General features: G+C 52.1%; 1 protein-coding gene and 1 long non-coding RNA gene across 16 annotated transcripts; one reads left to right on the top strand and one right to left on the bottom strand.

Moving 5' to 3' along the window:
• Window positions 1–948: 948 nt before the first annotated feature.
• LOC111750192 (uncharacterized) lies at window positions 949–7,293 on the bottom strand. Its single transcript, XR_010323238.1, has 2 exons — window positions 1,146–7,293; window positions 949–1,057 (listed from the first exon to the last, which is right to left on the bottom strand). It is a non-coding gene; the product is annotated as an uncharacterized LOC111750192 (long non-coding RNA).
• On the top strand, window positions 3,992–25,945 carry LOC111750191 (uncharacterized). Of its 15 annotated transcripts, none has more exons than XR_010323237.1 (13): window positions 6,836–7,433; window positions 12,657–13,221; window positions 14,184–14,307; window positions 16,275–16,367; window positions 17,202–17,302; window positions 18,284–18,376; window positions 19,647–19,779; window positions 20,171–20,284; window positions 20,633–20,788; window positions 21,478–21,653; window positions 22,314–22,408; window positions 24,264–24,339; window positions 24,848–25,945. XR_010323237.1 is itself a non-coding variant. In XM_064293019.1 (13 exons), exons 2-12 carry the CDS (start codon window positions 12,512–12,514, stop codon window positions 22,375–22,377), a joined length of 1,644 nt encoding a protein of 547 aa, XP_064149089.1. In that variant the 5' UTR covers window positions 7,362–7,433; window positions 12,286–12,511; the 3' UTR covers window positions 22,378–22,408; window positions 24,264–25,945. The 15 variants fall into 15 exon arrangements, 11 of the variants coding, with proteins under 11 accessions (XP_064149090.1, XP_064149093.1, XP_064149088.1 ...); XR_010323236.1 differs by having other exon boundaries at window positions 24,809–25,945; XR_010323235.1 differs by having other exon boundaries at window positions 6,837–7,433; window positions 24,264–24,468.
• The last annotated feature ends 1,067 nt before the right edge of the window (window positions 25,946–27,012 follow it).

Raw genomic sequence — 27,012 nt, 5'->3', positions numbered from 1 at the left:
TCCTTGCCACAGTTTCACTCTCTAAGTAACCGAATCTTTCCAGAAAGGATAAATAGGTACCTTATCATTATTAAGAGACCATCTTTCCGCCCTCTGCCTTCACGTCCTCACCCTTTTCTCCTCTTCTTGGCAATGCCCTCCCAGGCCCAGGTAAGAAAAGAAGAAAGAGTGGTGGCCAGCCAAGCAGTCTATAATGGGGGTGCTCAGAGTGATTGCTGGAGATGATGGAACCGTGCCTGCTGTCTCCTGCAGCTCAGCTCCTCCTCTCTCCCCTGGTCCCTGGATTTGCAGATTTTGTCTCCCAAACACCTTTCATATCCACTTCCTTTCCATCCCCACTGCTGCCCTCTTAGTTCAAGTGTTGCTGGGTGGAAACCCCAGGTTCCGCTTGGCATGACTTGTTAAAAAAAAAAAAAAACTTGTTACAGCCAATAAACAAGAGGCCGAGGTGGAAGAAGAAAGACATCTTTATTACGTTGCACAAGGAAAGGAGCAAGTGGGGCTGTTGCCTCCAAGGCTGCTGGCAGCTCAGGGAGGTGGGCTTTACAGAGAGCAGACTAGGAAATGCAAATTCATCATGAATATTCAGGATTGACTTTCACACAGGCACTCAGGGCTTGGGGGGTGATGATGCGTTTTCTCTAGACGAGGGTTTTCTCTGGGATGGAAGAAGAGGTCAATTCTCCTTCATTAGCATGTTAAGTCTCCACCCAGTATGTATTTTTCACTTAATGAGCTGATAGGTCACTTGAAGTGTTAAGATGGTGTAGAAAACCTGCTAAAACTGGTTGAGGCCAGCTATGGCTGTTCTGTGGGTATCTCGTCCAGGACAGTTCCAGAAGAATGGGCAGCCTTTTCTGCTCGGTGTAGAAGGATAAGCCACAGCAGGTGTCTCTAAGAACGGTTGGGCTCTGAGGCTGTCTGCCTCACAAGAACCTCTTGTTTGGATTATTCAAGAACCTTTGGACTACTTTCCTTGGCTCTAGTTTTGCACCAAAGAAGAATTGACAATTTGAGTTGTGGTGCTGGCGAAGAATGTTGAATATACCATGGACCACTAAAAGAACAAATAAATCTGTCTTACAACAAGTACACCAAGAATGCTGCTCAGAAGCAAAGATGGAAATACTACGCCTATCACATACTTTGGAAATGTTATCGGGGGGATCAGGCCCTGGAGAAGGACATCACGCTTGGTAGAGGGTCAGGGAAAGAAAGGACCACCCTCAACGAGATGGATTGACACGACTGCTGCAACAATGGGCTCAAGAATAAAAATGATTGTGAGGCTGGCGCAGGACTGGGCAGTGTTTCGTTCTGTTGTACACAGGCTCGCTGTGAGTCGGAACCGACTCAATGGCATCCAACAACAACAACAGTCTTGAACCTACCTGCACACAAGGAGAAAAGTGACTAAAGTCCATCAGTTTAGGTTAATCCCCTGCTTAGCACCCCATAGTAGCACTCCTGAGTTGGAAAACGACGACTAAATTCCTTACGTTATCTGGCATTGAAGACCCTGCACAAACTAAGTCCATCACATCATTCCACTGGCAGCGCCGGCTCCCCGCGAGGCAGGCTCCCCCCGCCCAGCCACCTACCTGTGCACTGGGTGACATACTTTCACGCCTTCTGTTTTGTACCTTCTCTTCCCTCTGCTTTGCATTCCCCAGGTGTCTTGTTGTCCTTTTCAGAACATCGTTCTTTTTAATAATGCACCTGGAGATATTTTTAGAAAAGCTAGGTATCATGTTATAGGTCCCTGGGTGGCACAAATGGTTTGCTCTCGGCTACTAACCGAAAGATTGGTGGTTTGAATCCACACAGAGGTGCTGCGGGAAAAGGTCTGGTGACCTACTGCCATAAACATTAAAGCGAAGAAAACTCAGTGGAGCAGTTCTGCTCCGAAGCATGAGGTTGCTGTGAGTTGCACTCAGCTCTTCGGCAACAGGTTTGCCTTTTGTTTATTTATTTTTACGTCTCATGTTGGTTCAGTATTAAACTTCTGTCTAACCACAACTTCGATGTCTCATTACTGTGGGTCATCAAGGGAGGCCATGCATTCCTGTCCTTGCACAATTGTTTACCAAACTTCAGCGTGGGGCTGGGCTCGTAATCCACATAAAGTCCAACACCGGGGCCTCCGCACGTTGTTCAGGTCCCCGAGCAGAGTGAGGAGTCTTAGATTCAGACAGAAGACCCCTGATTCGAGCGTGACCTCTATTCCCAAGAGGTTTTATGCTAGAAGCAAAACAAATGAGAACTTCCCGTGTGATTTCCGAGAAGCTCCAGTGTTTACTGGAAGAGAACAAAACTGAAAGTAAACGCCTGAGGTGATGTGGTGGCTCAGGGGACTCCCACCGGATGCCCCCCCCCGTCTCCCATCCCCTGTCCCCCGCACCCCCGCCCCTGTTTTGAATAACACCCTGTTCCTGACTCCCCCACGCAGTGGTGGATTAACCCTTGAGCACTATACACACTGGCTAGCATTGAGCAAGGTACACACGGGCTTAACTGTGTTTACTTGCTAATCTGTGGCAAGCTATTTCTCATGGGTTTTACCACATCTTTGCTGTGGTGGGGGACGGGTGAAATGGTGCACTGCAGATTGGTGCGAAGGCACGACTGGGCCCGTGAGTACTTTACTTATAGGGTAATCCTGCTGTGCCCCCATGGGACACCCCACTGGTCCCTGGTTCCCTCTCTTCCTTGCTGCAGCAAACCAGCGTGACTACCTTTGTCTAACTGCAGGTGTGCTCCTGGCGGCCTTTGTGTAGTGCTGCCTCTGGAAGGGTCTGTACACCTGGGGGGTGTTGGTTTACAGGGGCTGGGAACTTCAGGGCTGGGCAATGATGGCTGTGTGAAACATGTGCTTGGGCAGTCCCAGGGAAGCAGAAGCCAACTTGGTAGGCTGGCTTTGTTCTCATAGCACATCTCCTGCCCACCCCCTCCAGCTGCCAATGGTGCATGTTGCCCAGACATGGGGGTCACGAGACTTTATGTTGAAGAGTGGGGGTCCTGTAGTTGAGGTGTGCCTCTGTCCTTAGGCTTCCAGATCCAGGCACGATGTGGAGGTCCACCACCTCCATGCATGAGAAATAGGCACTACGGTCATTCACCATTGTTCATCTGGGGTGCCTAGAGACTTTCGCTAGTGGACATTCATGTCACAAGCCTCTTGCTGGACCCTCACTTTCCCTGTGGCACCCTCTGCTGGGCCACTGCGGCTCTCCCCCTCCGCCTGAGCTGAGTGCTCCCATCCAAGCCTTTGACCTGTGAAAACACATCTGTCTAAACTTCCTGCAGGCAGTCGGAAGGGATTGCTTGCTCTGGACTCTGAGAACATGTGCTTTCTTACATCCCAGATACCTTTTGAATCACGAAAAAGGGGTACGTGAGATCAGTAGACATCCTCCCAGCATTCCAAATAGGGGTTTGCATCTTGGCAATGGCACCTTCTACCTGGGAGACCTGCTGGGGGAGCCACTTCACTTCCCTGAAACCTCATTTTCCTCTTTTGTAAAATAGCGCCTAACCAGCAGGGTTGTCATGAGAATTACAGGAGGCTGTCCGTGAAAAGCTCAGCATGCTGTGGGAGACCCTTTTGTGCAATACAAAACATGGCGGAATATGGTAAAACCCACCCACTGCCGTCGAGTCGAAGGATGGGCTGAAATTGTTTATTGACTGAGATGGTTAAGATTGTGATCATGTATATAAATTTTTGTATGAGAGACTGACATGATTTGTAAACTTTCACTTAAGCACAATAAAAATTAAAAAAAAAAAAAGACTATGTCAGCTTGGCTGGGCCACGATTCTCAGAGACTTGGCAGTCGTATAATGTGATCACTTCCCTGTTGAAATTTGGTATGTGATTACCCCATGATGGGATCTGCTGTGAGTAGCCAATCAGTTGAAAGGGAGTTTCCTTCAGCATGTGATTTGCATCAAATATAAGCAAATATTCTGGCAAGGTTTGGGGGCTTTTGCTCACGCTGGATCCTGCAGCTGGCTCCTGTTATCTGCTCTCCGGTTCTTGGGGCGAGCTAGCAGCTTACCTGTGGTCATGCCTGCTGATCTTGGGATTCATCGATCTTCACAGCCTGTGAGCAAGAGCCCTGCTCTCTGACCTGCCAATCTTTGGGTTAGCTGGCACCTGCAGCTGCATGAATTAGGAGAGGCTTCTATCCTGACCCACGAACTTGGGATGTTCCAATCTCTACAGCGGTGTGAGCCATTTTCTTGATATAAATCCCTCTCTCTCTCTCTCTATATATATATCTATGTGTTTTACCAGTTTTGCTTCTCTAGAGAGCCCAGCCTAAGACACTGTCATAATCAGGGCAGTGTCAAAATATATATATATATAAAAATAGGGTTTATATTTTGACAATATATAAACTATATCTCAGTTTGCCGTGCCGTAATGACTTGCATGTTGCTGTGATGCTGGAAGCCATACCAACAGTGTTTTAAATACCAGCAGGGTCATCCATGGTGGACAGGCTTCAGCAGAGCTCCCAGACTAAGACAGATTAGGAAGAAAGTCCTGGCAATCTACTTCTGAAAATCAGCCAGTGGAAACCTTATGGGTCACCACAGAACACTGTCTGATATAATGCTAGAAAACGAGCCCCTAGGTTGGAAGTCGCTCAAAATACATAGTGGCTGCAACAATGGATTCTCGCATACCGAAGACCGTGAAGATGGAGCAAAAACGGGCAACGTTTCATTCTGTTGTACATGGGGTTGCCATGAGTCAGAGCTGACTGAGTGGCAACTAACAACGACATCTGTGTCTTAATGAAGTGTAGACACGTGTTGCTTCTGTCTCTGTGAGCAGGAAGCAATGTACTCAGGGAACGACACATAAACCAAAGCAGGCCTAGGGAATTGTCTTAGAGACGGGAGTTGGCTCACGCAATGAGGACCTGAAGGGCATTCAGCCGTTAACCGGCGCTGCTCAGCCGCATACTAAGTACATAGAAGGAGTGTTCTGAGATGCAAAATTGGTCCAATTTCCTAATGAGGAGGTCCATGGGATTGTACGATGGTGCCGAGGGCAAGAGAAAGACTCTTGCCCTTCAGACGAGGGGTGGAGGGTTGTGGAGGGGTGAATAGAGAGAGTGTGAGATCCTAAGTGTTTCAGAAGCTGTTCTGTGAAGTTGAAGAGAGAGAGGCTTTAGCTAAAGGGGGATGTGGTCCCCCAAAGACGTCCATGTCCTAATCTCTGGTACCTGTGAACATGTTAGGTTACATGGCAAAGGGGTAACAAAAGTGCAGATGGAATTAAGATTGCTAATCAGCTGACCTTTCAATGGCCTCATATGCATGTGAAAGCTGGACGTTGAATAAAGAAGACTGAAGAAGAATTGACGCCTTTGAATTGTGGTGTTGGTGAAGAATATTGACTATACCATGGACTGCTAAAAGAACGAATCTGTCTTGGAAGAAGTACAGCCAGAATGGTCCTTAGAAGCGAGGAAAGCGAGACTTCATCTCATACTTTGGGCATGTTATTAGGAGGGACCATCCCTGGAAAAGGACATCATGCTTGGTAAAGTAGAGGTTACCAAAAAAGAGGAAGACCCTCAATGAGATGGACTGACACAGTGGCTACAACAGTGAGTTTACGCATAACAATGACTGTGAGCAAGGCGCAGGACCTGGCAGTGTTTTGTTCTGTTGTACATGGGGTCTGTGAGTCGGAACTGACTCCACGGCACCTAACAACAACAGTCAGCTGATCTTAAGGTAGGGTGGTGATGCTCCTGGGTTACCCAGGTGGGCCCAGTGAGGAAGCACAGAAGGTGAGAGATGGACGCAAAAGGACTCAACAGACACTTGAGGATGGAGGAGGGGCCCTGAGCCAAGCTGTGCAGGTCGCATCTTGAATCTGGAAAAGACAAGAAAACGGATTCTCCCCAGAGCCTCACAGCCCTGCCAACACCTTGACCTTAGCCCTGTGAGATGCATTTTGGGCTTCTGATCTCCAGAACTGAAAGATAATAAATCTGTACTGTTTCAAGCCACTAAGTTTGTGGTAATTTGTTACAGCAGCCAGAGGAAACTCATACAGTGTATATGGGGTCCAGGAGGCATTCCTTAAAGACAGGAGATGCCTGAGCATGTTTACAAGAATTCGGGGTTAGTGGTTATAAAGCGGAGCCCTGGATTCAGACATATCTGTGTTTAAATGTTGGGCGTATATGAAAGAAGTAGCATGTCAGGTGGACACAGAAAGGAGGCACCGCTTAACAACTGAAGCTGGAGAAAAGGGTTTTGCACAGGGAAAGTATGAGGTTGGATCCCTACCTCATGCCACGTTGAAATAAAACCCACTCCAGAGTTTGAGTGATAACTGCTGTTGGTGGGATCTCACTAAGGCCTCCTGGGAAGTTCTAACCCAAAGTCAAAGGTGTGCCTCAGTGTCTCCCTTTATCAAATGAGGACCCCAGCCACCCACCTGGGCAGGTGAACAGTTCCCAGGTGAATGGGGCTTTGAAAACCATAGCCTTGTCAGTTAAAAAGAAACAACGAGGAGCAGTTACTACTTGCTGTCGAGGTAGCCCTGATTCATGGCAACCCCATGTGTGTCAAAATAGAACTGTGCTCCATGGGGTTTTCAATGGCTGATTTTTTGAAAGTAGCTTACCAGGCTTTTCTTCCAAGGCACCTCTTGGTAGACTCAAGCATCCAAAGTTTCAGTTAGGAGCTGAGCAGGATAACCATTCGCACCACTCAGAGACTACAAAAAGAAACCACAGCCCTGAGTAATTTCTTTGTCAATGACCTGTGAACAACTGTTGATTCTCAATTTATGACAGTACAGGTGGGCAATGTCGGCCGAGACCCTGGGCTTTGCATGGTCACCTAACAGAACTGCCTTCACTCTGGCCTAGGGCTGCCCCGAGATTCCACCGTTTCAGGGAGGCACCCTGGGACGAATAATGACCCCACCCACACAGTCCTTGCTCTGGAAAACCCTGGTCAGTGCAATCTGGGAAATTGTAATTGGGTGTTGACTTCTGTATTTCAGTCCCAGAGGTAGTTCCTCTGGCAGTGGCCCAGCCACCTCCCGTGTCCATTTGTTTGGTAGAGACTGAGGACAAACCCAGTGACTCAGAGCTCATATAAAGCTCTAGAGTAAAAGTGAGAAGTTCAGGTCCCTGAGAGCTGGATCTGGGGAAGGGCCTGCAGGTCCAGGCTGCCGGGCAGGGGCGGCGAGAGGAACATGGAGCACAAAGGAAAGAAGTGGGAGAGGATAGACGAGGAGGACCCAGGCAGCGAGTCGGGACAGAAAAAGCCTAGAGGGGTGCACGGGCACCTGACAAAGCCCAAGCTGTTCACGCGGATTAAAGGGCTTTGGCGCAGACCTCATGGGAAGACAGGACCTGAGACAGATATTCTCCTTCAAGAAACAAAGATAGGTACGAGCTCCACTTTTGTTCATTTGTTTCTTCATCCCCCCTGTTCTGTATCTCTCCCTGATTGATTGGACAGGTGCTGCCTGCAGGGACAAGGGACTTGTGGTGCTCAGTGCCATGTGCCCACATGGCCCGGTGATGTGCTCAGTGTTTGGTCAGATACTATCTAGGTGTTCCTAGGAAGTACGTATTAGCATTTAAATCAGTGACTTTAAGCTAAACAGGTCACCCTCCATTATGTGGGTGGGCCTCGTTCAGTTGAATGTCTGAAGAGCAAAACCCCAGGTTTCCTGAGGAAGGGGGACTCTGCTTCAAGACCGTGAATAGATAAGACTGCTGGAGTTTCTGGCCCACCACCTGACCTGGGGATTTTGGACTCACCAGGCCCCACGATTGAGTGAGCCATTTCCTCAAAATAAATCCGACTCATGATGACCCTGCATGTGTAGAGTAGAACTGCTCTTTCAGAAGCAGATTGCCAGGCCTGTCTTCTGAGGCACCTCTGGGTGGGTTCAAACTGCCAGCCTCTCGGCGAGTAGTCCAGTGCTTAGCCATTTGTACCAGCCAGCGACTCCTGTATATATATAAAAACAAACCTGTCGCTGTCGAGTGGAGTGCGACTCATAGAGCCCCTACAGGACAGAGTAGAACTGCCCTTAGGGTTTCCAAGGAGGGTGGTTTTGAACTGCCAACCTTTTGGTTAGCAGCGGAGCTCTGAATGTGTCTATACATGCACGTGTATCTCTCACTGGCCCTATTTCTCTAGAGAACCCTAAGACAGATTTTGGCAGGGACAGTTGTTCTGGAGGGACAGAATCTTGAGGGTGCGTTCTATGACCTGGTTCTGGGGTTTCTGGACTTGGTTCTCAAATCTGGTTAGATCTGTAGGTGCTTAATAAGATGTTTCCTTCTCACTCCTGTGGGATCCCACATGGGGTGGGAGGATAGCCACCATCACCAGCCACCACGGTAAGGACTGTGATGGGGCTGGGGCAGGGGACTGCACCCCTGGGGCTCAGAGACACCACGGTGACAACTCATGACTAGAACAGCCATCAGCCACCTCCTCCCACCATGGGTGCCCGAGTGAACCCTCACGAGAAGCCCATCTTAATGCTGATGAAATAAGAGCTCAGAGAGGTTGAGGCCTTTGCCCAAGGCTGTGCAGGAAGAGTGTGGCCAGTGTTCAAAACCAGGCATCTGGTGTTGGGTGCTGAGTCTAGCCCTGGCTCTTGGCGCAGGGGTGGGGTGGAGGGAGGGCTGTGCATTGGGTCTCTTTGAGGGGCATCTGTGATCCATGTTTGTGCCCCCGTGATCCAGCAGGGGGTCTGTGCTCAGGGAACCCCCCGATATGCCGAGTGGTGCCCAGGACCAGGGGCTGCTCTGTCTCAGGCTGTGGACCAGGGCAGGCTTGTGGGAGGCTGATGTTCCAGGAGGAGCTGGTACTTTTATGACCTGGGGAAGCTTTTACTGAAGAGATGACAGTTTATTTTCCATGAGCAGTGGGAGGCTCTGGAAGTGCTATGGGAACCCAGGGCTCAAGGGAAGGTGTCACCAGCTGCCTTTCCTTCTCTGGTGTCTGGAGGCCGTCACCGGCATCATCACCTGACTCAAGGACGAGTGTTCATTAGCTGATTTGCAGGTGGCGGGACCTTCGAGGGGTCTCTCTCACCCTCACTCTTCCCGTGCCTGGTGAAGTGGGGATGTCCTTGCAGATGGTCACTTTTGCAGAGCTGTTTCCCTCCCTCTCCCCTCTGGCCTTTGCTAGGCCCCGCATGTTGCTGGCTGGTGACGCAGGGCGACTGTCAGAGCTGCCGGCAGCCTGCCGGGGCCTGTGCAGGGCATGTGGGTACTAGTCGTGCCAGCTGCGGCCTCTCCTGATCGCCTGGGTGAGTGTGAGTGTGTGTGATACGTGCGTGTGTGTACAGGTGTGTGAAAGTATGACATGCGTGTGTGCACGTGTAACCTGTGCATGGGTATTGTTGTCAAGTGCCATTGAGTTGGTTCCAATTCACAGTGACCCTGCCTATCACAGAAGGAAACACTGCCCGGCCCTGCGCCATCCTTAGGATCGCTGTTATGCTTGGGTCCATTCTTGCAGCCACTGGGTCAATTCATCTCACTGACAGTCTTCCTCTTTTTCACTGACCCTGTACTTTACCAAGCGTGATGTCCTTCTCCAGGGACTGATCCCTCTTGATGACATGCCCAAAGTATGTGAGACACAGTCTCCCCATCCCTGAGTCTATGGAGCATTTTGCTCGTACATCTCCCGAGACAGGTTCGTTTGTTCTTCTGGCAGTCCGCGGTATATTCAACAGTCTTCGCCAACACAACAATTCAAAGGCGTCAGTTCTTCTTATGGTCTTCCTTATTCATTGTCCAGCTTTTGCGTGCGTATGAGGCGATTGAAAACACCATGGCTGGGGTCAGGCCACCTTAGTCCTCAGGGTGACATCTGTGCTTTTCAACACTTCAAAGAGGTCTTTTGAGTTGGATTTGCCCAATGCAAAGTTATTTGATTTCTTGACTGCTGCTTCCGTGGGTGTTGCTTCTGGATCCAAGTAAAACGAAATCCTTGGCACTTCAATCTTTTCTCCGTTTGTCGTGCTGTTGCTTATTGGTCCTTTGTGATGATTGTTGTTTTCTTTATGTTGAGGTGTAACCCTGAACATACTGAACGTACTGAAGGCTGTGGCTTTTGATCTTCATCAGTAAGTACCTCAAGTCATCTAATAGCACGGATATATTTTATTTAACCCAATGTAGTTAAAAAGTTACTGTTTCAACATATCTAAACATTCAATCAACATAATAATTCTCAAGGAGTTTTTTTTACATTCATTTTGTATTCAAACTGAGAAACCATTTCAGTTCTCCTGTAAACCAGATTTCTGGGGTCCATGGAGTTGGGGTGACTCAGGCCATTTGCCCTGAGGTGTCCTTTTGAACCTTGAGCCTTGAAGGAGCTGGAGTCACCTGTAGGTCAAACAATAGCCTAGTAAACAAGTTACAGGAGACTGCTTTGCCTTAGGTCTTGGGCTCTTTTGGAGAATTATCTATGTGCTAAACAAAATAAAACACCCAAACCCATGGCCATTAAGTTAATTCCAACAGGTAGTAACCCTACAGGACCCTTTCTCTGCCAGTGTTGTACTTTAGGATAGATCTTGAAGTATTCTTTTTGATGATGAATGCAATGCCATTCCTCTTGAATTCGTCATTCCTGGCAGAGTAGACCATACGATTGCCTGATTCAAGATGGCCAGTACCAGTCCGCTTCAGCTCACTGAGGCCTAGGATATTGATCTGCACATGTTCCATTTCATTTCTGACGATTTCCAGTTTTCCTAGATTCATACTTCTTACATTCCATGTTCCTATTATTAATGGATGTTTGCAGCTGTGTCTTCTCATTTTGAGTGGCGCCACATTAGCGAGTGACGGTCCCAGAAGCTTGACTGCATCAATGTCATAAAGGTCCATTCTATTCTGAGGAGGCAGCTCTTTCCCATGGTGTTTTGAGTGCCTTCCAACCTGAGGGATCCCTGGTGGTACAGTGGTTAGCGAGCGATGGCTGCTACTCAAAAGGCTGGCAATTTGACTTCACCAACCACTCCTTGGAAATCCTATTGGGCAGTTCTAGTCTGTCCTATAGAGTTGCTATGAGTCGCAATCTACTCAACAGCAATGGGCTTGGTTTTGGGTTCCAGCGTGAGGGGCTCATTTTCTGGCAGTATATCATACAATGTTCCGCTGTTATTTATGAGATTTTTACTGGGTAACTTTTGTCAGAAGTAGACGGCCAGGTCCTTCTTCCTAGTCTGTCTTAGTCTGGAAGCTCAGCTAAAACCTGTCCTCTACAGGTGACCCTGCTGGTATCTGAATACCGGTGGCATGGCTTCCAGCATCACAGGAACAGCCCATCCCCCACAGTGAGGCAAACTGACAGATGCTTGTGGGGTTGTGGGGGTGGTGGTCTGGAACAGGGTGCTGGTGGGAGCTCTGCAGGAATGTAGGGCAACCCGCTGGTGGGCTGGGGGTGGGGCAGTGAGGTGAGGTAGGAAAGGGCCACGGGGCCATTAGGGGGCCTCACCCTGTCCTGGGGAGCTGAGGGCACAAGCAGGAGACTTCTATCCAGGGGGTGGATGGGGGTGGCGGGGCTGTGTCCACCCCAGACGAGGCCTCTTTCCCTCTGAGCACTCAGGCTGTCAAGGCCAGAGCATTGAGCTCCAAGGTCTGACTTTTGAGGAGGGCGGCTCGGGGCTGGGGTTTCTCGGCAGGAGCATTTCGTGTCTGTGCAAGGGGCTGGAAATGGGCAGCTCTGAGTGTCCCGGGCACCCTGTGAGGGAGGGGCAGAAAAAGGCGTGGCACCGCTGCCTCCTGGAATGGCTCTGTGAAAGAATAACGAATGGGTCCCACACTTGGGAGAAGGCAAAATGTTGATTTTAAAAAAACAAAATTTTTTTTTTTGAAGTTTTATTGTGGTAAAATATAGAAGAAAAAGTTTGCTGTTTTAACCAGTTTGAAGTGTACAACTCAGTGACATTAACTACATTCCCTGTGTTGGGCAACCGTCACCATTATCCATTTCTGAGCAATTTCCTTCCTCCCAAACAGAAGCTCAGTGGTCCTTCAATAGTGACTCCTCCTTTCCCCGCTCTTCCGAGGCCCCGGTGACCACTCAGGAACTCTGGTCCCCACGTATTTGCCTATTCTGGATATTTCACAAAAGCGAGATTGTATAATCTTTGTCCTTTTGTGCCTGGCTTATTTCCCGCAGCACGTTTTCAATGTTCATGTGTAAGAGCTTCATGTGTCTTTACGGCTGAATAATATTCCATTGTACATAAAGGTCAGCAGTTCAAATCCACCAGCCGCTCCATGGGAGAAAGATGAGTAAGTCTGCTTCTGCAAGGATTCACAGCCTTGGCAGACTAGGAAGAAGGGCCTGGCAATCTACTTCTGAAAATCAACTGTGAAAACCCTGTAGATCACAACAGTCTGATCACGGGGATGGTGCAGGACAGGGCAGCGTTTTGTTCTCTCGTACATGGGGTCTCAGGAGTCAGGCTGACGCCATGGCGCTAACATCAACATCCTCACGTGAGTGAGAACTAAGCTTTAACACTCACGGGCAGGCAGTACCCTCCTGCCCTGCCTCACCCTTTCTCCCTGTTCCCAAGGCCCCTTCTGAGCCATTGTTCCTGGACCCCTTTCTTCCAGACTTGCAGAAGTTAATCATGGAAGGTCGGTTCCTGGAAGCCTGCCAGAGCATTGCTTCATCAGGCCACATGGAAGGGCAGGACTGTGGCCCCCAGTTCCAGGCTGTGGCTGAGAGGATGTGGCAGGTGGTCAAGCAGGCCCTGGAGCATCATGGGCCACACAGAGAGCTGGAGCCACAGCTCGAGTCGGTGGTGGCTGCCGTGGCCTGGGCTCAGAGTAACCCCCAGACCCCGGAGACTAGTGACCTCCAGGCCAGTGGTGTTGCCACCTGGGGCAGCCAGCTAGAGAAACTGCTGAGGAGGGACGCTGAGGCCCGGATCCCCACCCCAGACCCTCATGACCAGCTGAGCCCATACTTGGGGAAGCTGGAGAAGGCCGTGGAGCAGAGCCTGGGATCCGGCCGGGTAGAGCAGCTGGGACCTAGCCTCTGGGTCCGCTACAGGGCTTGCTTCCAGGATGTCCTCGTCAGCAACCTCTCAGAGCTCATCCGCTTCTGCAGCAACGAATGGACAAGAGCTTCCGAACTGTACAAGTGGAGCAAGAAGATCTTGTTTGAGAAGTGGGGGTGAGCTCTCCTTGGGTCCTGGGCGAGGCCACTGCCTTCTGGTGATGGACCTCGGCCCCGGCGATAGTTGGAAGAAGGCCTTTAGAAGAGCCACCTGGGTGGGGGAGGCAGGGCAGGGTGGCCTCAGCTGGCCTAGGGAGAGTCTGTGCATGAGTGCGAGTGTGCGTATGTGCACATGCATGTGTGTGGGGTGTATGGGATGCATGGAGGTGCACAGCGTGTGGTGTGCATGTGTGTGCCTGGGCTATGTATGTGCACACGTGTGCACATATGTCCATGCATGGGAGTGTTGTGTGTTTCACATAACTTCATGTGTGTGAGGCACACGTGTGTGAGCAGAGGTGTGTGTACATGTGAGCATGTGTGGGAGTATGTGCATGTGTGTGAGCACACGTGTGTGAGCAGAGGTGTGTGTACATGTGAGCATGTGTGGGGGTATGTGCATGTGTGTGAGCACGCATCTGTGTGAGCGGACATGTGTACATGTGAGCATTTGGGGGTATGTGCATGTGTGTGAGCACACATGTCTGTGAGCAGACATGTGTACACGTGAGCATGTGTGTATGTAAAGGCGCACATGCATTTACATACATGTGAGCATGTGTACGCTGTGTGTAGGTGTATTGCATGCATGTGAGTGTGTGAGCATGTACATGTACATGCATGTGTGTACATGGTAGCATGTGCGTGTGTTTAGGGAGCACATGGCCGAGTCTTGCGTAGGACCGTCGAGGCTCGTCTATACAAGCAGAGCTTTTTGCTCCCATCTGTCCTCCCCAAATGCCTCTCAAGTTGCTGCCCAGCCCTGAGAGCAGGGACGGGGGGCATTGGAGGCTGGTGAGGCTCCCCAGCAGGTCCCACCTGGAGTCCACTGCTCTTAGCTCTGAGCTGCCCCCCACGACCCAGCCCTGGCCTCACCTGCCCCTCCCTGTTTCTGCACTTCTCGTGCTCCTTCCCTCCAGCAGGGAGAAGCTTCAGAATGTGCCTCCCACCTCCCGTGCCTCCCAGGCAGGGAGCCTCTTGGACCTGCTGGTCTTCGTTACCTGGATGTCACAGTTGCAGGAGAAGCTGGTGGAGCTGATCCAGGTAAATGGCATGTAGGGGAGAAGGCGGAGGGTATGGTGGCCCGAGTGGGCCCCGAGTGCTAGGCTGGCGCCCGTCCCCAGCCTGGGGTGGGGCAGCCGAGTCTTGACCCTGACTACTGACACAGGAAATGTGACAGGGTGTTGCAGCTTAGCAATGACCCGGGAGCCGGGGTCATGACAAAGTAGCACATGGGGAGAAGCCCAAATCATGTGTCATGCTGCCTTGACTAGTAAGTGAGGTCCAGCTACATGTGCACACACGCACACGCTCACATACACACACATGCAGACGAGCACACGCATGTGCTCACGGCTTCACAATGCACATGCTCACATAAACACAATGCATATGCTCACACACACGTTCACATGCATGCAATAATCACACACATGCATAGCACACAGACATGTTTACATATGCACACACTCACCCACAAGCACACTCACGTGCTCACACATGCACGACTCACACGCATTTGCACACACATGCACTGCTCGCACACACATGTTCACACACATGCATGCACACGCTCACACACACTTTCACACACATGCACACACTCACACACACACATGCACCGTGAGAGTGGGTTTGGCAAAGCCGCAGGTTCATAGGTGGCAAGTTCCTTGTCGCAAGGCGAGTGGATACAGTTGCTCCATGGTGAGCAGGTGGGACTCATGGGCACATCACAATTTCCCACGACCATCGTTTTGAATGGATGTGGCTCCCATGACGGGCGCTTAGGCACCAAGGAGCGGACAAGTGGGAGAATTTTGGGAATGAAGAGAGCTCTCGGCCCTGGGTATTAACAGGCCTAGAAACTCAACCTTGTGACAACAAGATGGAGAATAAGTATAGATTTAACCAGACTTTTCCAGTGAGTGGCATGGAAATGTCAGCCAACCTTTTCCTTGGCTGCTGAGGAGAGTGATAGCTGAGCTCAGGGCTCTGTCTCCTTGAAGCACTGGCCGTTCACACTTCTCTGCGGAGCTGCTAAATTCTAGCCTGGGCTGGATTAAAGAATCCCCCCCACCAACCAGTGGCCATGGAGTGGACCCTGACTCGCGGCACCCCCACGTGTGTGAGAGTAGAACTGTGCTCCATAGGATTTTCAGTGGCTGATTTTTCAGAGGTAGATCTCCAGGCCTTTCTTCCGAGACGCCTCTGGGTGGACTGGGACCTCCAACCTTTCAGTTAGTAGCCAAGCATGTTAAAGAATCAAAAAACCAAACCTGTTGCTATCAAGTTCGTTCTGGCTCATGGTGATCCTATAAGGACAGAGTAGAGCTGTGCCATAGAGTTTCCGAGGCTGTAATCTTATGGAGCAGACTGCCACATCTTTCTTCCGTGGAGTGGCTGGTGGGTTTGAACCACTGACCTTTAGGTTAGCAGCTGAGCACTTAAGCACTGCACCAGCAGGGCTCCTTATGTTAAAGAGTACAGGCTTTACTTCAACTCTTGGACTGTTCTGGCCTCATGGGGAGTGGGTGGGCGGGGCTAGGGAAGGACTGAGGAGCTTCCTGGGGGCAGACCCTCCCATCCAGCCCTGGTCTCCCAGGCCTGGGTACCCCCGGTGCCTGGCCAAGCCTTTTGGGCCCTGGCAGCCTATGGCCTGGGTGCCCAGGATGCCCCGTTTCAGCTCCCGGCCGCTGTGGGTGCTCTGCTCCCCCAACAGAGAGCCGGCCACATGGGAAGGGAGAGAGGAGGACGGGGCCTGGAATGGACCTCACAGGCCAGCTCCTGATGGAGAGAGAGGCCAAGGAGGACAGTCTTTGCTCAGGACTTCTCGCCCAAGTTCAAGGAAGGTTCCTACTAACCTGGCTGGTGTCCCCCAGGGCTGCTCCAGGCCTTCCCCTCACTCCAGTCCTCAGCCCCAGTGGCTCCCACCCCCAGCCTCAACGGTCCAGGGGCTGTGGCCAGGCCGGGAGAAGACTGAGGTGGAAGTCACTTTACTGTTTCTTGGACAGAACAAGGTAGAAAATGCTTTCGAGAAGGTCCTAAGCTGTGACACGAGACAGTGGGCCAAGTCTCCCTGCCCGACGTTCTTGGAAATCTTTGAGGTAAATGCCAGCCTGCCCCTTCAGAGTCCCTGGTGGAGGTTGATGGCACTTCCTTTGTGGCCAGGCTCGGGGGTGGTGTTAGGTGGGGCAGGGGGAGCTCAGGGTGACCTAACTGGGCTGGCATATTTGAACCTGTGGAGGTCGGGGGCATCTGAGTAAGGGACAGCTTTGGGGTAAATGGGGTGTCTGGGTGTGTCAGCAGAGGTAGGGTGGTGGGAGCAGCCAGGGCCCAACCCAGAGAACTGGCTCATGAGCTGAGGGCTCGGTGCCGGGTGTGGGGAGTATTCAGGGGGCCTCTTCCAGGAACCTGGCAGCTCCTGAGGCCTCAGTCAGTAGGGGCTGCACAGAGGTGGCTGTCCATGAGGCCCCCACTGGGGGTGGTGTCTGGGCTGGGGTTTCTGGTGCTTCTCTTGACTGCTAGGGTGGAGGGTTTCTTCATAGGCAAGGGAGGAAGATGCAAGTTAGCTGAGAACTTCCTTGATGCGTTGACACCAAGGTGCCTGTTCATAGGTGCTGGGGGTGAGGCGGGGAGCACGGGAAGGGAAGGATGACAGCTCCAGGTGGGGGTGGGGCAGTGTCTGGCCAAGCAGTGACAGGGGATGCTGGCTGTGCCTGGGGACACTGTTCGGCTGGGACGCAGGACAATGTGGGATGCAAGAGAGAGGACCCTGGGAACAAGGAATTGGGCCACAAGTTCGGGGGTGGGGTTCTGTGCTGGATGCCCTCTGCGAGGCAGGCATAGCAGTGGCGGCAGGGGCAGGCTGAGGAGAGGGATGATGGCACCCAGTCTCTGAGGCTTAGTCCCCCTGAGAGCTTGGTGGCTTCCATCAACAGCTGTTGGAGGCACCCATGAGAGAATGCCAGGACCTGGAGCAGCCCATCACCAGCCGGGTTCAAGACAAGGTTATGGAGATATTTTCCAAGTTTCTGCAAAGGTAAGAGAAAAGGTGTCCCCACCCAGGTAGGGAGGAGGCATAGGGGGTGGAACCATCAAGCTAAGTGGGGGGGCTTCATAAGCCCACCCAGCTGTGGTGGCCCAAACCACGATGCACCCCAGGGCTGGCCAATTCCCTAGGCGGGGGCGGGGTAGGGCAGGCTGTGGCCCCCCCGCCTGGCCCTGTGGGCTGCTCAGGTCGATAATGGCCGGGTTGCGTGTGCCCCGGCCAGCATGACCACCACTGGCTGGTGTGGCTGTTGAGCACTGGATGTGTGGCCAGCAGCACAATAGTAAATCTTATTTAATTTTAATTAATCTAAGTTGAAGCACCGTCTGTGGCTTGTGGCCCCCGTACTGGGCAGTGAGGGTGGGATGGGGGCAGCCCAGACAGGTGAGCGGGGAGAGTTCAAGCTGGGGCCCATCTTCATGTGACATTTGGGTATCTGGTTGATCGTGGGTTTCTCTTTGCCATTAATTTTGAATTTTGAAAATACCACATTGAGTTGCTATTTATCGAGATTACTGAACTTTTTGGCCATGGCGTGGCCATTCTGTGGCCAAGGTGAGTGCCTCACTTGCCAGTTCCTGCTCTGGGCCCCGCTGGGCAGTGCCTTCCTCTCCCCTCTGTTTCCTTCTTCCCTTTGCTCCTCCTCTTCCCTTCCTCCTCCCCTTCCTCCCCCCGCCTTCATCTCTCCTCTGCGTCTTACTCTCCCTGTCCCTGTCTCTCTCCTCTCTACCTCAAAGGGCTGCACTGGGCATTAAATGAAAAAAGCCTTAGGAAGCGCCTGGCTTCGGTGCCTGGCCCAGAGCAAGTGCACTGCAGATCATGGCTGCGTTGTTAACATCAGAGTTGTCACCACTGACAGTGTGTGGTTCTATAAAGACAGGTAGTTACATTGAGAGAGGAGACAGTCTCTGGCCAGCAGGGTGGAGCCTGCCACCCGGTGTGGCAAGGTGGCATCTCCGCCTTTCATCACAGGTACCCTGAAGAGGCAGAAAGATTTCTCAGCATGCGCTGGGGCCCGGGGACCTTCCCTGAGCTGCACGTGTTGGAAAACTGCTGCGTCCTCAGGTGCGCCGGCGGGCGGGGGCTGGGCCAGGAGGGTGTGTGGGCAACTGGGCAGGCAGGTGAGTGGGCCAGTGTGGAAGCAGGCAGGTGGGGAGGTGGGCAGGTGGAGAGGTGGGCGGAAGGCAGGTGAGTGGATGGGTGGGCAGGTGGGTGGGAAGACAAGCGGGTGAGTGGGCATGTGGACAGGTGGGCAGGAAGGCAATTGAATGGGCAGGCGGGTAGGTGGCTGGGAAGGCAAGTGGGTGAGTGCACAGGTGGACAGGTGGGCAATCAGGCAGATGAGTGGGCAGATCGGCAAGTGGGTGGGACAGCAGGTGGGTGGGAAGGCAGGTGGGCCAGTTGGCAGGAAGGCAGGTGAGTCGGCAAGTGGGCAGGTAGGTGGGAAGGCAGGTGAGTGGGCAGGTGGACAGGAAGTCAGGCGAGTGGGTACATGGGGGGGTGGGTGGGAGGCAGGTGAGTGGGCAGGTGGTGGGAAGGCAGGTGGGTAAGTGGACAGGTGGACAGGTGGGCAGGAAGGCAGGTGAGTGGGCAGGTAGGTGGGACAGTAGGTGGGCAGGAAGACAGGTGGGCTGGTGGGTGGGAAGACAGGTGAGTGGGCAGGTGGGCAGGTGGATGAGAAGGCAGGGGATTGGGCAGGTGGGCAGGTAGGAAGACAGGTGAGCGGGCAGGTAGGCGGGAAGGCAGACAAGTGGGCAGGTGCATAGGTGAGTGGGCAGGCAGGCAGACAGGTAACCTCTGAAGTCCTGGGCCCAATGGTGTGGAGAGCAGATTTGGCACCATCTGTGTAGACAAAGGGGAATGAACACCCACGCGCATACACAGCTGGTGGTTTTATTCAGGAAAGGCCAGTTGCCCTCCAGGGGCCCCTTCTGGGGAGAAGCTTTGCACAGAGCCTTTGGCATCTTAGGCTAGGGGGCTAGGATACCCCTTGCTGTTGAGTTGATTCTGACTCATAGTGACCCTATAGGATAGAGTAGAACTGCCCCATAGGGTTTCTAAGGAACTGCTGGTGGATTGCAACTGCCGGCCATTCAGTTAGCAGCTGAGCTCTTAACCACTGCGCCACCAGGGCTCCAGGTGGATATGATACTTCCTAAATAAATACGTTTGGGGGGAAAAAAGAATGAGGGCGAGATAGCCACTTTCAGAAGAAAAGCGTGAGCGGGGCCTGAGCTTCCCATCTGTCCGAGGTGCTCCGCTGAGCGGCATGGCAGGTGCGGCCCTGGGCGGGGACTGGCTTGTGGCTCCATGGCCCCTGGGCTTCCCCCAACAGGAAGACGTGGTGTGAGCTGACCCAGGTGCACGGGCCCCAGGACGACCTGGAGAGGGCCGCGCAGGGTGCCATTGATGGCGTGGAACAAGTCGGCCAGGACCACCTTCTGCAGGGAGTAATAGCCCAGTGCCAGGTGACGCACCCCCAGCCCTGGCGCAGGGTCTTCTCTGCTCCTGAAGGACCTGGCAGGAGGGTGCAGTGGGGACGGAGGGGAGAGAGAGGCCCAGGGAGGCTGTGGGAAGGGTAGAGCCGCTGTGGCCCTCAACATCCTTAGATGCCCAGAAGCAGGAGGAGGAGGTTGGGCAGAGCTTTGGGCACAGGAAAGTGGGGACATCTCGGGCTCCTCTGGTTTAGGACAGTGCCCCCCAGCCGGGGAGAGAGGGGGTCTGTGGGGCTAGAGGGGAGGAGGGTGGAAGGGAGAAAGAGTGCCGGCTTCCGGCAGTAGGGTCAGCCTGGGGTGCTCAGGGCCACGGTGGCGTCTGGTGACAGTGACATCCAGTGATGTCCAACCCCCCCGTCCCCAGAGCCTCCTGCAGGACCACTTTGGAAGGAAGGACAACAAGCTAGTCAGCGCTCTGAGGTCCCTGTGTCAGGGCCTGGAGGGCCGCCCCAACATGCACCCTTCGCCCACCTACAAGGTAGGAGACTGGGGGAGGGGCGATGGGTGGCAGAGGGAGGTGGGCTGGTTGGACCCTGACCCTCCCTCATGCAAGCTGGTCTTCTGCGGAGGATGGGACCCCCACCACACCCAGGGCAGAGCTGAGCAGGACTAGAAGGGCCCCAGTGTCACCAGGCAGAGGGACAGTTGGTCACAAGGGTGACCCCACTTGCTGAAGGGCACCCCACAAACTCAAGGTGCACTCCTTGATGGTTCTGCCTGAGAGGGCATTTGTGGACACACCTTCCACGTCCACCTGAGGGAGGTCCTCTCCGGCTGCTGGCCAGCCTGGACAGCGTTCACCCGGCCTCTCGTCTTTTGGGGGCAGAGCCTTGTGTGGAGTCTGCACAAGGCGGTCATCGGGGAGTATGTCCAGGCCCTGGCGGTCCATCTCAGGGAGCTGGCACCCGAGGAGTCGGGGGCCCTCAGGAATCAGGTGGACACTGACATCTTGATGTTGAACAAGGTCTTCAGAAGACTTGAGGTGAGCTGCAGACCCTGGGCTGGGCCAGCCTGGGGCTCCACTGCCCTCTTCAGTTCCTGACTCTTCCCTGCCCCCTCCTCCTGTCCCTGTTCCCTACCTCCTTCCCCTGTCCCCTCCCCCTGCCCCCTGCCCCCTGCCCCCATTCCTACCCCCCCATGCCATCCCCTGCCCCCAGCCCCCATCCTCCCATCCTCTGTCCCTTGTCCGTCATCCCCGTCCCCTGTCCCCTCCCCCTCATCCCCTGTTCCATGCCCCCTGCCCCCATCCCCCACCCCCTGCCCTCATCCCCTGTCCTTGCCCCCTGCCCAATCGCTTGTCCCCTCCCCTCTCCCCATCATCTCTCCCCTGTCCCCATCCCTTGTCCCCTGCGCCCTCTACCCTGCCTCCTCTACCCTGCCTCCTGCCCATACCTGGCCCTCACCCCACCACATTCAGGCCTGCTGTTCGGGAGCCTTAAATTCAACTCTTGGGATGAGTGCTAAGTGCCTTCCCTCCCACCTGGGGGCTGAGGTGGGAGGGAGAGGAGTGGAGGGGCAGGATCAGGTGGGGGTCAAGGGCTGGTGAGAACCGAGGGCCACATTAGGACAGCCTGTGGAGGGTGCTGGGGCAATGACATCACAGTGTGCCCCTGCTCCCAGCAGCATCCTAACCACAGAGACGGCACCTCTGTGATGCTGCCCTCTTCTCAGCAGTGTCCAGAGAGCCTGGCGGAGAGCAGACCGCTTACTATGGCCCACCAGAGTCCCGACCTGGATGAGATGCAGGGGCACATCATGGGGGTCCTACAGCCTGGCGAGTGTCTGAGCCCAGACAGGGTGGACCGCTGGCTGACCGACTTCAACCAGAAGTTCCCAGGGTACTTGAGGTAAGAGGCAGGGGCAGAGCAGGGCCGAGGGTGCAGGTGTGCCTGGGGGGTGGGGTGACTGTGCCCACTGACTTGCCCTTCATGTGCACATACGTGGCTCATCAGCACACATCTTTGCTCACATCTGGACACACCTGTGCTCACATGTGGACACACCTTCCCTCTCACGTGTACACACACTTGCACAGGCGCATGTGAACAAATGCATGCTTACACGTGCACACACCCATGATTACACCTGCACATGCCTGCACTCACAGGCACACACCCATGTTCATGTGTGTGCACACCTGTGCTCTTACACGCACACACCTGCACTCACAGAGGCACACACCTGCACTCACAGATGCACACACCTCTGCTCACACATGCACTCACCTGCGATCACCCATGTGTGCGTCTACACTCAGACTGCACATACCCACATGCTCACACACTACACACTTGTGCTCACTCGTGGGCACACACATGGTTACATGTGCATGTACCCATGCTCATACGTGCACTCACACACACCCGTGCTCACACACTGCACAGGTGCACATTCACACACACACACTAGTGCACCCACACGCACACATGCACGGTCCCATGCACACTCAGAGGCTTTCACACGCTGCGCTCAAGTGTACAGAGACGTTCTTTCCTTGTCCTGAGCAGGCAGGACCCCAAGGTCAAGGAAGGAGCCAGGTCCTGCTGGTCCTGTTTGTGCTGCTGTTGCTGATGCTGCTGACCCTGCTCTCCAGCTGGACAAGGTGACCCTGGGTGCGGGCCGTCACCCCCGGCCTCCAGGGGGTTCTTCCACTGGTCGCAGCAGGGTGGGGTCCAGACCTGGGTGGGGTGGCCCGGGGGTCGCAGAGGGGACCAGGTGAGTGGGCCAGTCCCAGTGTGAGTCCAGGTGCATCAGGTGGGCCCTGTGTCGCTGACCAGGGGCAACACCTCCTGCTTTAGGACAGAGGGTCTCAAACATTTTGGTCTCAGAGCCCCTCACACACTTAGCAATTATTGAGACCTCAACTCACAGTTGTTTATGTGGTTATATCTATCGATATTTACTGTGTTAGAAATTAAAATGGAAATATTGATCAATTCACTTATATTATTTATCTATTCCTTTAAAATGATATCAATTCATTAATGTAGTGTCATGGATTGAATTGTGTCCCCCTGAAATATGAGTTGCAAACCCTAACCTCTATGCTTGTGGTTATAGTTCCACTGGGAATGGGTTGTCTGTGTTATGTTAATGAGGCAGGATAGCTTAGGGTGTATCCTGAGTCAATGTCTTTGGAGAAATAAAAGGGATTGAAGCAGCAAGCAAGAGAAGCAGAGATGGGGGAAGAGAGATGCCCAGCCACATGAAGATCACCCCAGAGTGGAAGCTCACAGAGACAAGGTCCTTCCCCCAGAGCCTGCAGAGAGGGAAAGCATCCCCCAGAGCTGACGCCCTGAATTTGGACTTCTAGCCTCCGGGCTGTGAGAGAATAAATTTCTCTTTTTAAAGCCACCAGCTGTGGTGTTTGTGTTGCAGCTGCACCGGGTGACCAAGACCAGTAGCAAATTAACTATTCCTTAAGTGATTTAACAAATAAACTGAACGACCATTTATATTCTTCATGTTTAAAGAAATACATTTCATAACAAATAGCAGAAAACCCAAACCCACTGCCGTCTAGTCGGTTCCGACTCATAGCGACCCTGTAGGATGGAGCAGAACTGCCCCATAGAGTTTCCAAGGAGCGCCTGGCAGATTCAAACTGCCGACCCTTTAGTTAGCAGCCGTAGCACTTAACCACTACGCCACCAGGGTTTCCTCATAATAAATAAGTGAATATTTATTTAAGGATTGTAATTCACTAAAATAATTTATATTAAAATAACGTTAATGGATCCATAATGTGTTAGCACTGAAAATGTTTTTGAAATGAAAAAAGAACTATTTTCAGAAACAACAAAAGAAATTTAATGAACAGGGTGGCATTGGTTTACACTTTTGAAAATCTCTTTAACGTCTGGCTGAATAGAGATAGCTGGGTTCTCACGTTGGCTCCTGCCTTCAGTCTGCTGTGATTTGCTGTTCGGGCTGACATGTTCAAGAACCCTCCAGTCTCACACACACTTGAGGAAAAAGGGAGGAGTGTTTTAATACCCTTCTTAGATAATTGTGGGTATTCTCCTTTGATGTCGTTGCTGTTGTTAGTTGCCATCAACGTGGTTCCGACTCAAGGTGACCCCGTGTGTGCAGAGCACAACTGCGTTCCCTAGGGGGTTTCCAAGGATGTGACCTTTTGGCAGCAGACTGCCAGGCCTTTCTTCCGAGGTGCCTCTGGGTGGGTTGAAACCACCAACCTTTCAGCTAGTAGTGTAGAGCTTAACTATTTGTGCCTCGCGGGGGTTCCTCTTCTTTGATACTCTACCAGAACCGGACTAGTGGTAGTTTTTTAAAGGTTAGTCACAAAGTGGAATCTGAAACATATTGATGAAGTTTTTCTAATCTGTACCGTTAAAATCCCTCAGTCTCTCTTGTGCTTTGAGGGGATCTTTGACCCACAAGGAACTTTGTAACATTTGGTTTGATTCCTGCTAAGGTGTCGGCATTTTTACCAACAGCAAAGAAGTTAAGCCATGACTGTGATGAACAGGCCCCTGCGTGGAGTAAAGTTCGCTCTCAGCTACGAAGCTTAAGGTTGGTGCCGTGGAAGAAAGGCCTGGCAACCCAGTTCCATAGAGATGAGAGCGAAGAAAACCCTGTAGAGCAGTTCTACCCTGTAACACTTGGGGTCTCCAGGAGTTGGAATCCACTGGACAGCAATGGGTTTGTTTGTTTGTTTACTATTAAGATTGCCAATGTTTGATTCTGCTGAGTCAGGGCTTACTCCATGCCACCTATCAACAGCAACAACTATTATGAAAAGAGTTTTCACAGCTCAGATTCCCTGAAAGATCACAGGTCCCCAGGGTTCCACGGGACACACCTTGAGAACCACTCTGGCCACCCCACATGGGCCCCTCTCCTCCCTGAGCGCCTGTATTAGCCTGAACCACGTGAAGTTGCTTATATCGGATCATTTCCGCTCAGTAAAAACGCGGGATCATACAGTTCAAACAGATTCTTGTCTCTGTGTCTTTGCATATCCTGTTCCACCTCTCTGCAGTGGCCTTCCCACCCTCTGACATCCTCCTCCTACTTTAAGGCCTGGCTCCTAGACCCTCCTGTCTGCCCTGCCTGTCTTCAGAAAGAAAGCCATCCTGCTCAAGTCTGGACTCACCTACTGGAAGGAATCCTGAAAACTCACTGCCGCTAGCACAAACTACCCACTGCATCGTCCACCTCAAAGACTGGGACAGTCAAGGACAGATCAGACCTGCTCCTGGCCCGGAATGTGGTGGGGAGGAAGGTGCCCTGCTGAGGGGCAGTGGAGCTGGGAGGGGCCAGGGAGTGGGCTGGAGCCCACAGGGTGCCTCTCCTTACCCTGGCAGCTCAATCTTCTTGCTCCTTTTTTTTTCTTTATCGTAATGGCTTTGTTATAGTTGTTGTGAGATGCCATGGAATTGGTCCCGATTCACAGTGATCTTATGTACAACAGAAGGAAACACTGGACCAGGCAGTGTAACACTTTCATTGAGATGTAATTCACAGGCCATACAATTCACCCATTTAAAACGTACACTTCGGTGGATTTTCACAGAATTTTGTGTCCACCACCACAATCAGTTTTAAAACATTTTCATCACTCCAGAAAGAAACCCTGTACCCGTTAGCTAGGAGCCCTGGTCGCTCAGTGCTAAAGCGCTCGGCTGCTAATGGAAAGCTCGGAGGTTGAAACTCACCAGCTGCTCCGCGGGAGAAAGATGTGCCAGTCTGCTTCCGTGAAGATTTCCGCTTTGGGCACCCTATGGTCAGTCCTACTCTGTCCTATTGTATTGCTTTGAGGCAGAATTGACTGGATGGCAAGGAGTTTGGTTTGGTTTTTAATTACTCTTAGCTGTCACCCTCCTGTCAGCCTTTCTCCCCACCCCTAGCCCTGAACCAAAAAAAACCCAAACCCAGTGCTGTCGAGTTGATTCTGACTCATAGCCACCCTATAGGACAGAGTAGAACTGCCCCATAGAGTTTCCAAGGAGCGCCTGGCAGATTCGAGCTGCCAACCCTTTGTTTAGCAGCCCTAGCACTTAACCACCAGGCCACCAGGGTTTCCACCCCAGCCCCAGGCAACCACTAATCTGCTTCCTATCTATGTCGACTTGCCTGTTCTGGACACATCATATAAAATGAACATTATAACATGTGATCTCGTGTCTGACTCCTTTCACTCAGCATGATGTTTTCCAGGCTCATCCACGTTGTAGCAGGTATCCGCTCTTCGTTCTTTTTGTTGCCTAATAATAGCCCGCTGTCTGACAATACTACATTTACCCTGCATCAGTTGACGGACTTTTAGGTTATTTCCGCTTTTTGGCTATTATGACTGGTAATGCTATGAACATTTATCTATGAGTTTTGTGGGAACATATGTTTTTAGTTCTCTTGGGTATTTCTCTAGGAGAGAAATTGGTGGGTTGAACATTTTGAGGAAATTGCCAAACCATTTTTCCAAAGTGGCTGCACCGTTCTACAGTCCCACCAATAATGTATGAAAGTTCCAAATTCTTCACGTCCGCCTCAACGCTTGTTATTATCTGACTTTTTGATTCTAGCCATCCAAGTGGGTGTGAAGTGGTATCTCATTGTGGTTGGATTTGCATTTGCCTGATGGCTAATGATGTTGAACATCTTGTCATGTGTTTTTTGGCCATTTGTACTTTTTCTCTGGAGAAATGTTGTCTTAGTTATCTAGTGCTGCTATAACAGAAATACCACAAGTGGATGGCTTTAACAAAGAGAAATGTGTTTCCTCACAGTAAAGTAGGTTAAAGCCCACATTCAGGGTGTCAGCTCCAGGGGAAGGTTTTCTCTGTCAGCTCTGGAGGAAGGTCATTCTCATCAGTCTTCCCCTGGACTAGGAGCTTCTCCGTGCAGGAACCCCACGTCCGAAACGTGCCCTCTACCCCCCGCACTGTTTCTTGGTGGTCTGAGGTCCCCCTGTCTTTCTGCTCACTTCTTTCTTTAACATCCCGAAAGAAACCATCTCAAGACACAATCCAATCCCATATGTTGAGTCCAGCCTCATCAACACAACTGCTGTCCAACCCCCTTCATTAACATCCTAGATGCGGGATTTGCAACGCGTAGGAAAATCACGAGATGACAAGATGGTGGACAATCACATAACGCTGGGAATCATGGCCCAGTCAAATGGATACACACATTTTTGGGGGACACAATTCGATCCGTGGCAAATGTCTGTTCACATCCTCT

This window comes from Loxodonta africana, chromosome 10, assembly GCF_030014295.1.
Source record: "Loxodonta africana isolate mLoxAfr1 chromosome 10, mLoxAfr1.hap2, whole genome shotgun sequence".
NCBI lineage: Eukaryota > Metazoa > Chordata > Mammalia > Proboscidea > Elephantidae > Loxodonta > Loxodonta africana.
Note: the sequence above shows the minus strand (reverse complement) of the source record. Positions and strands in the feature narration are given on the sequence as shown.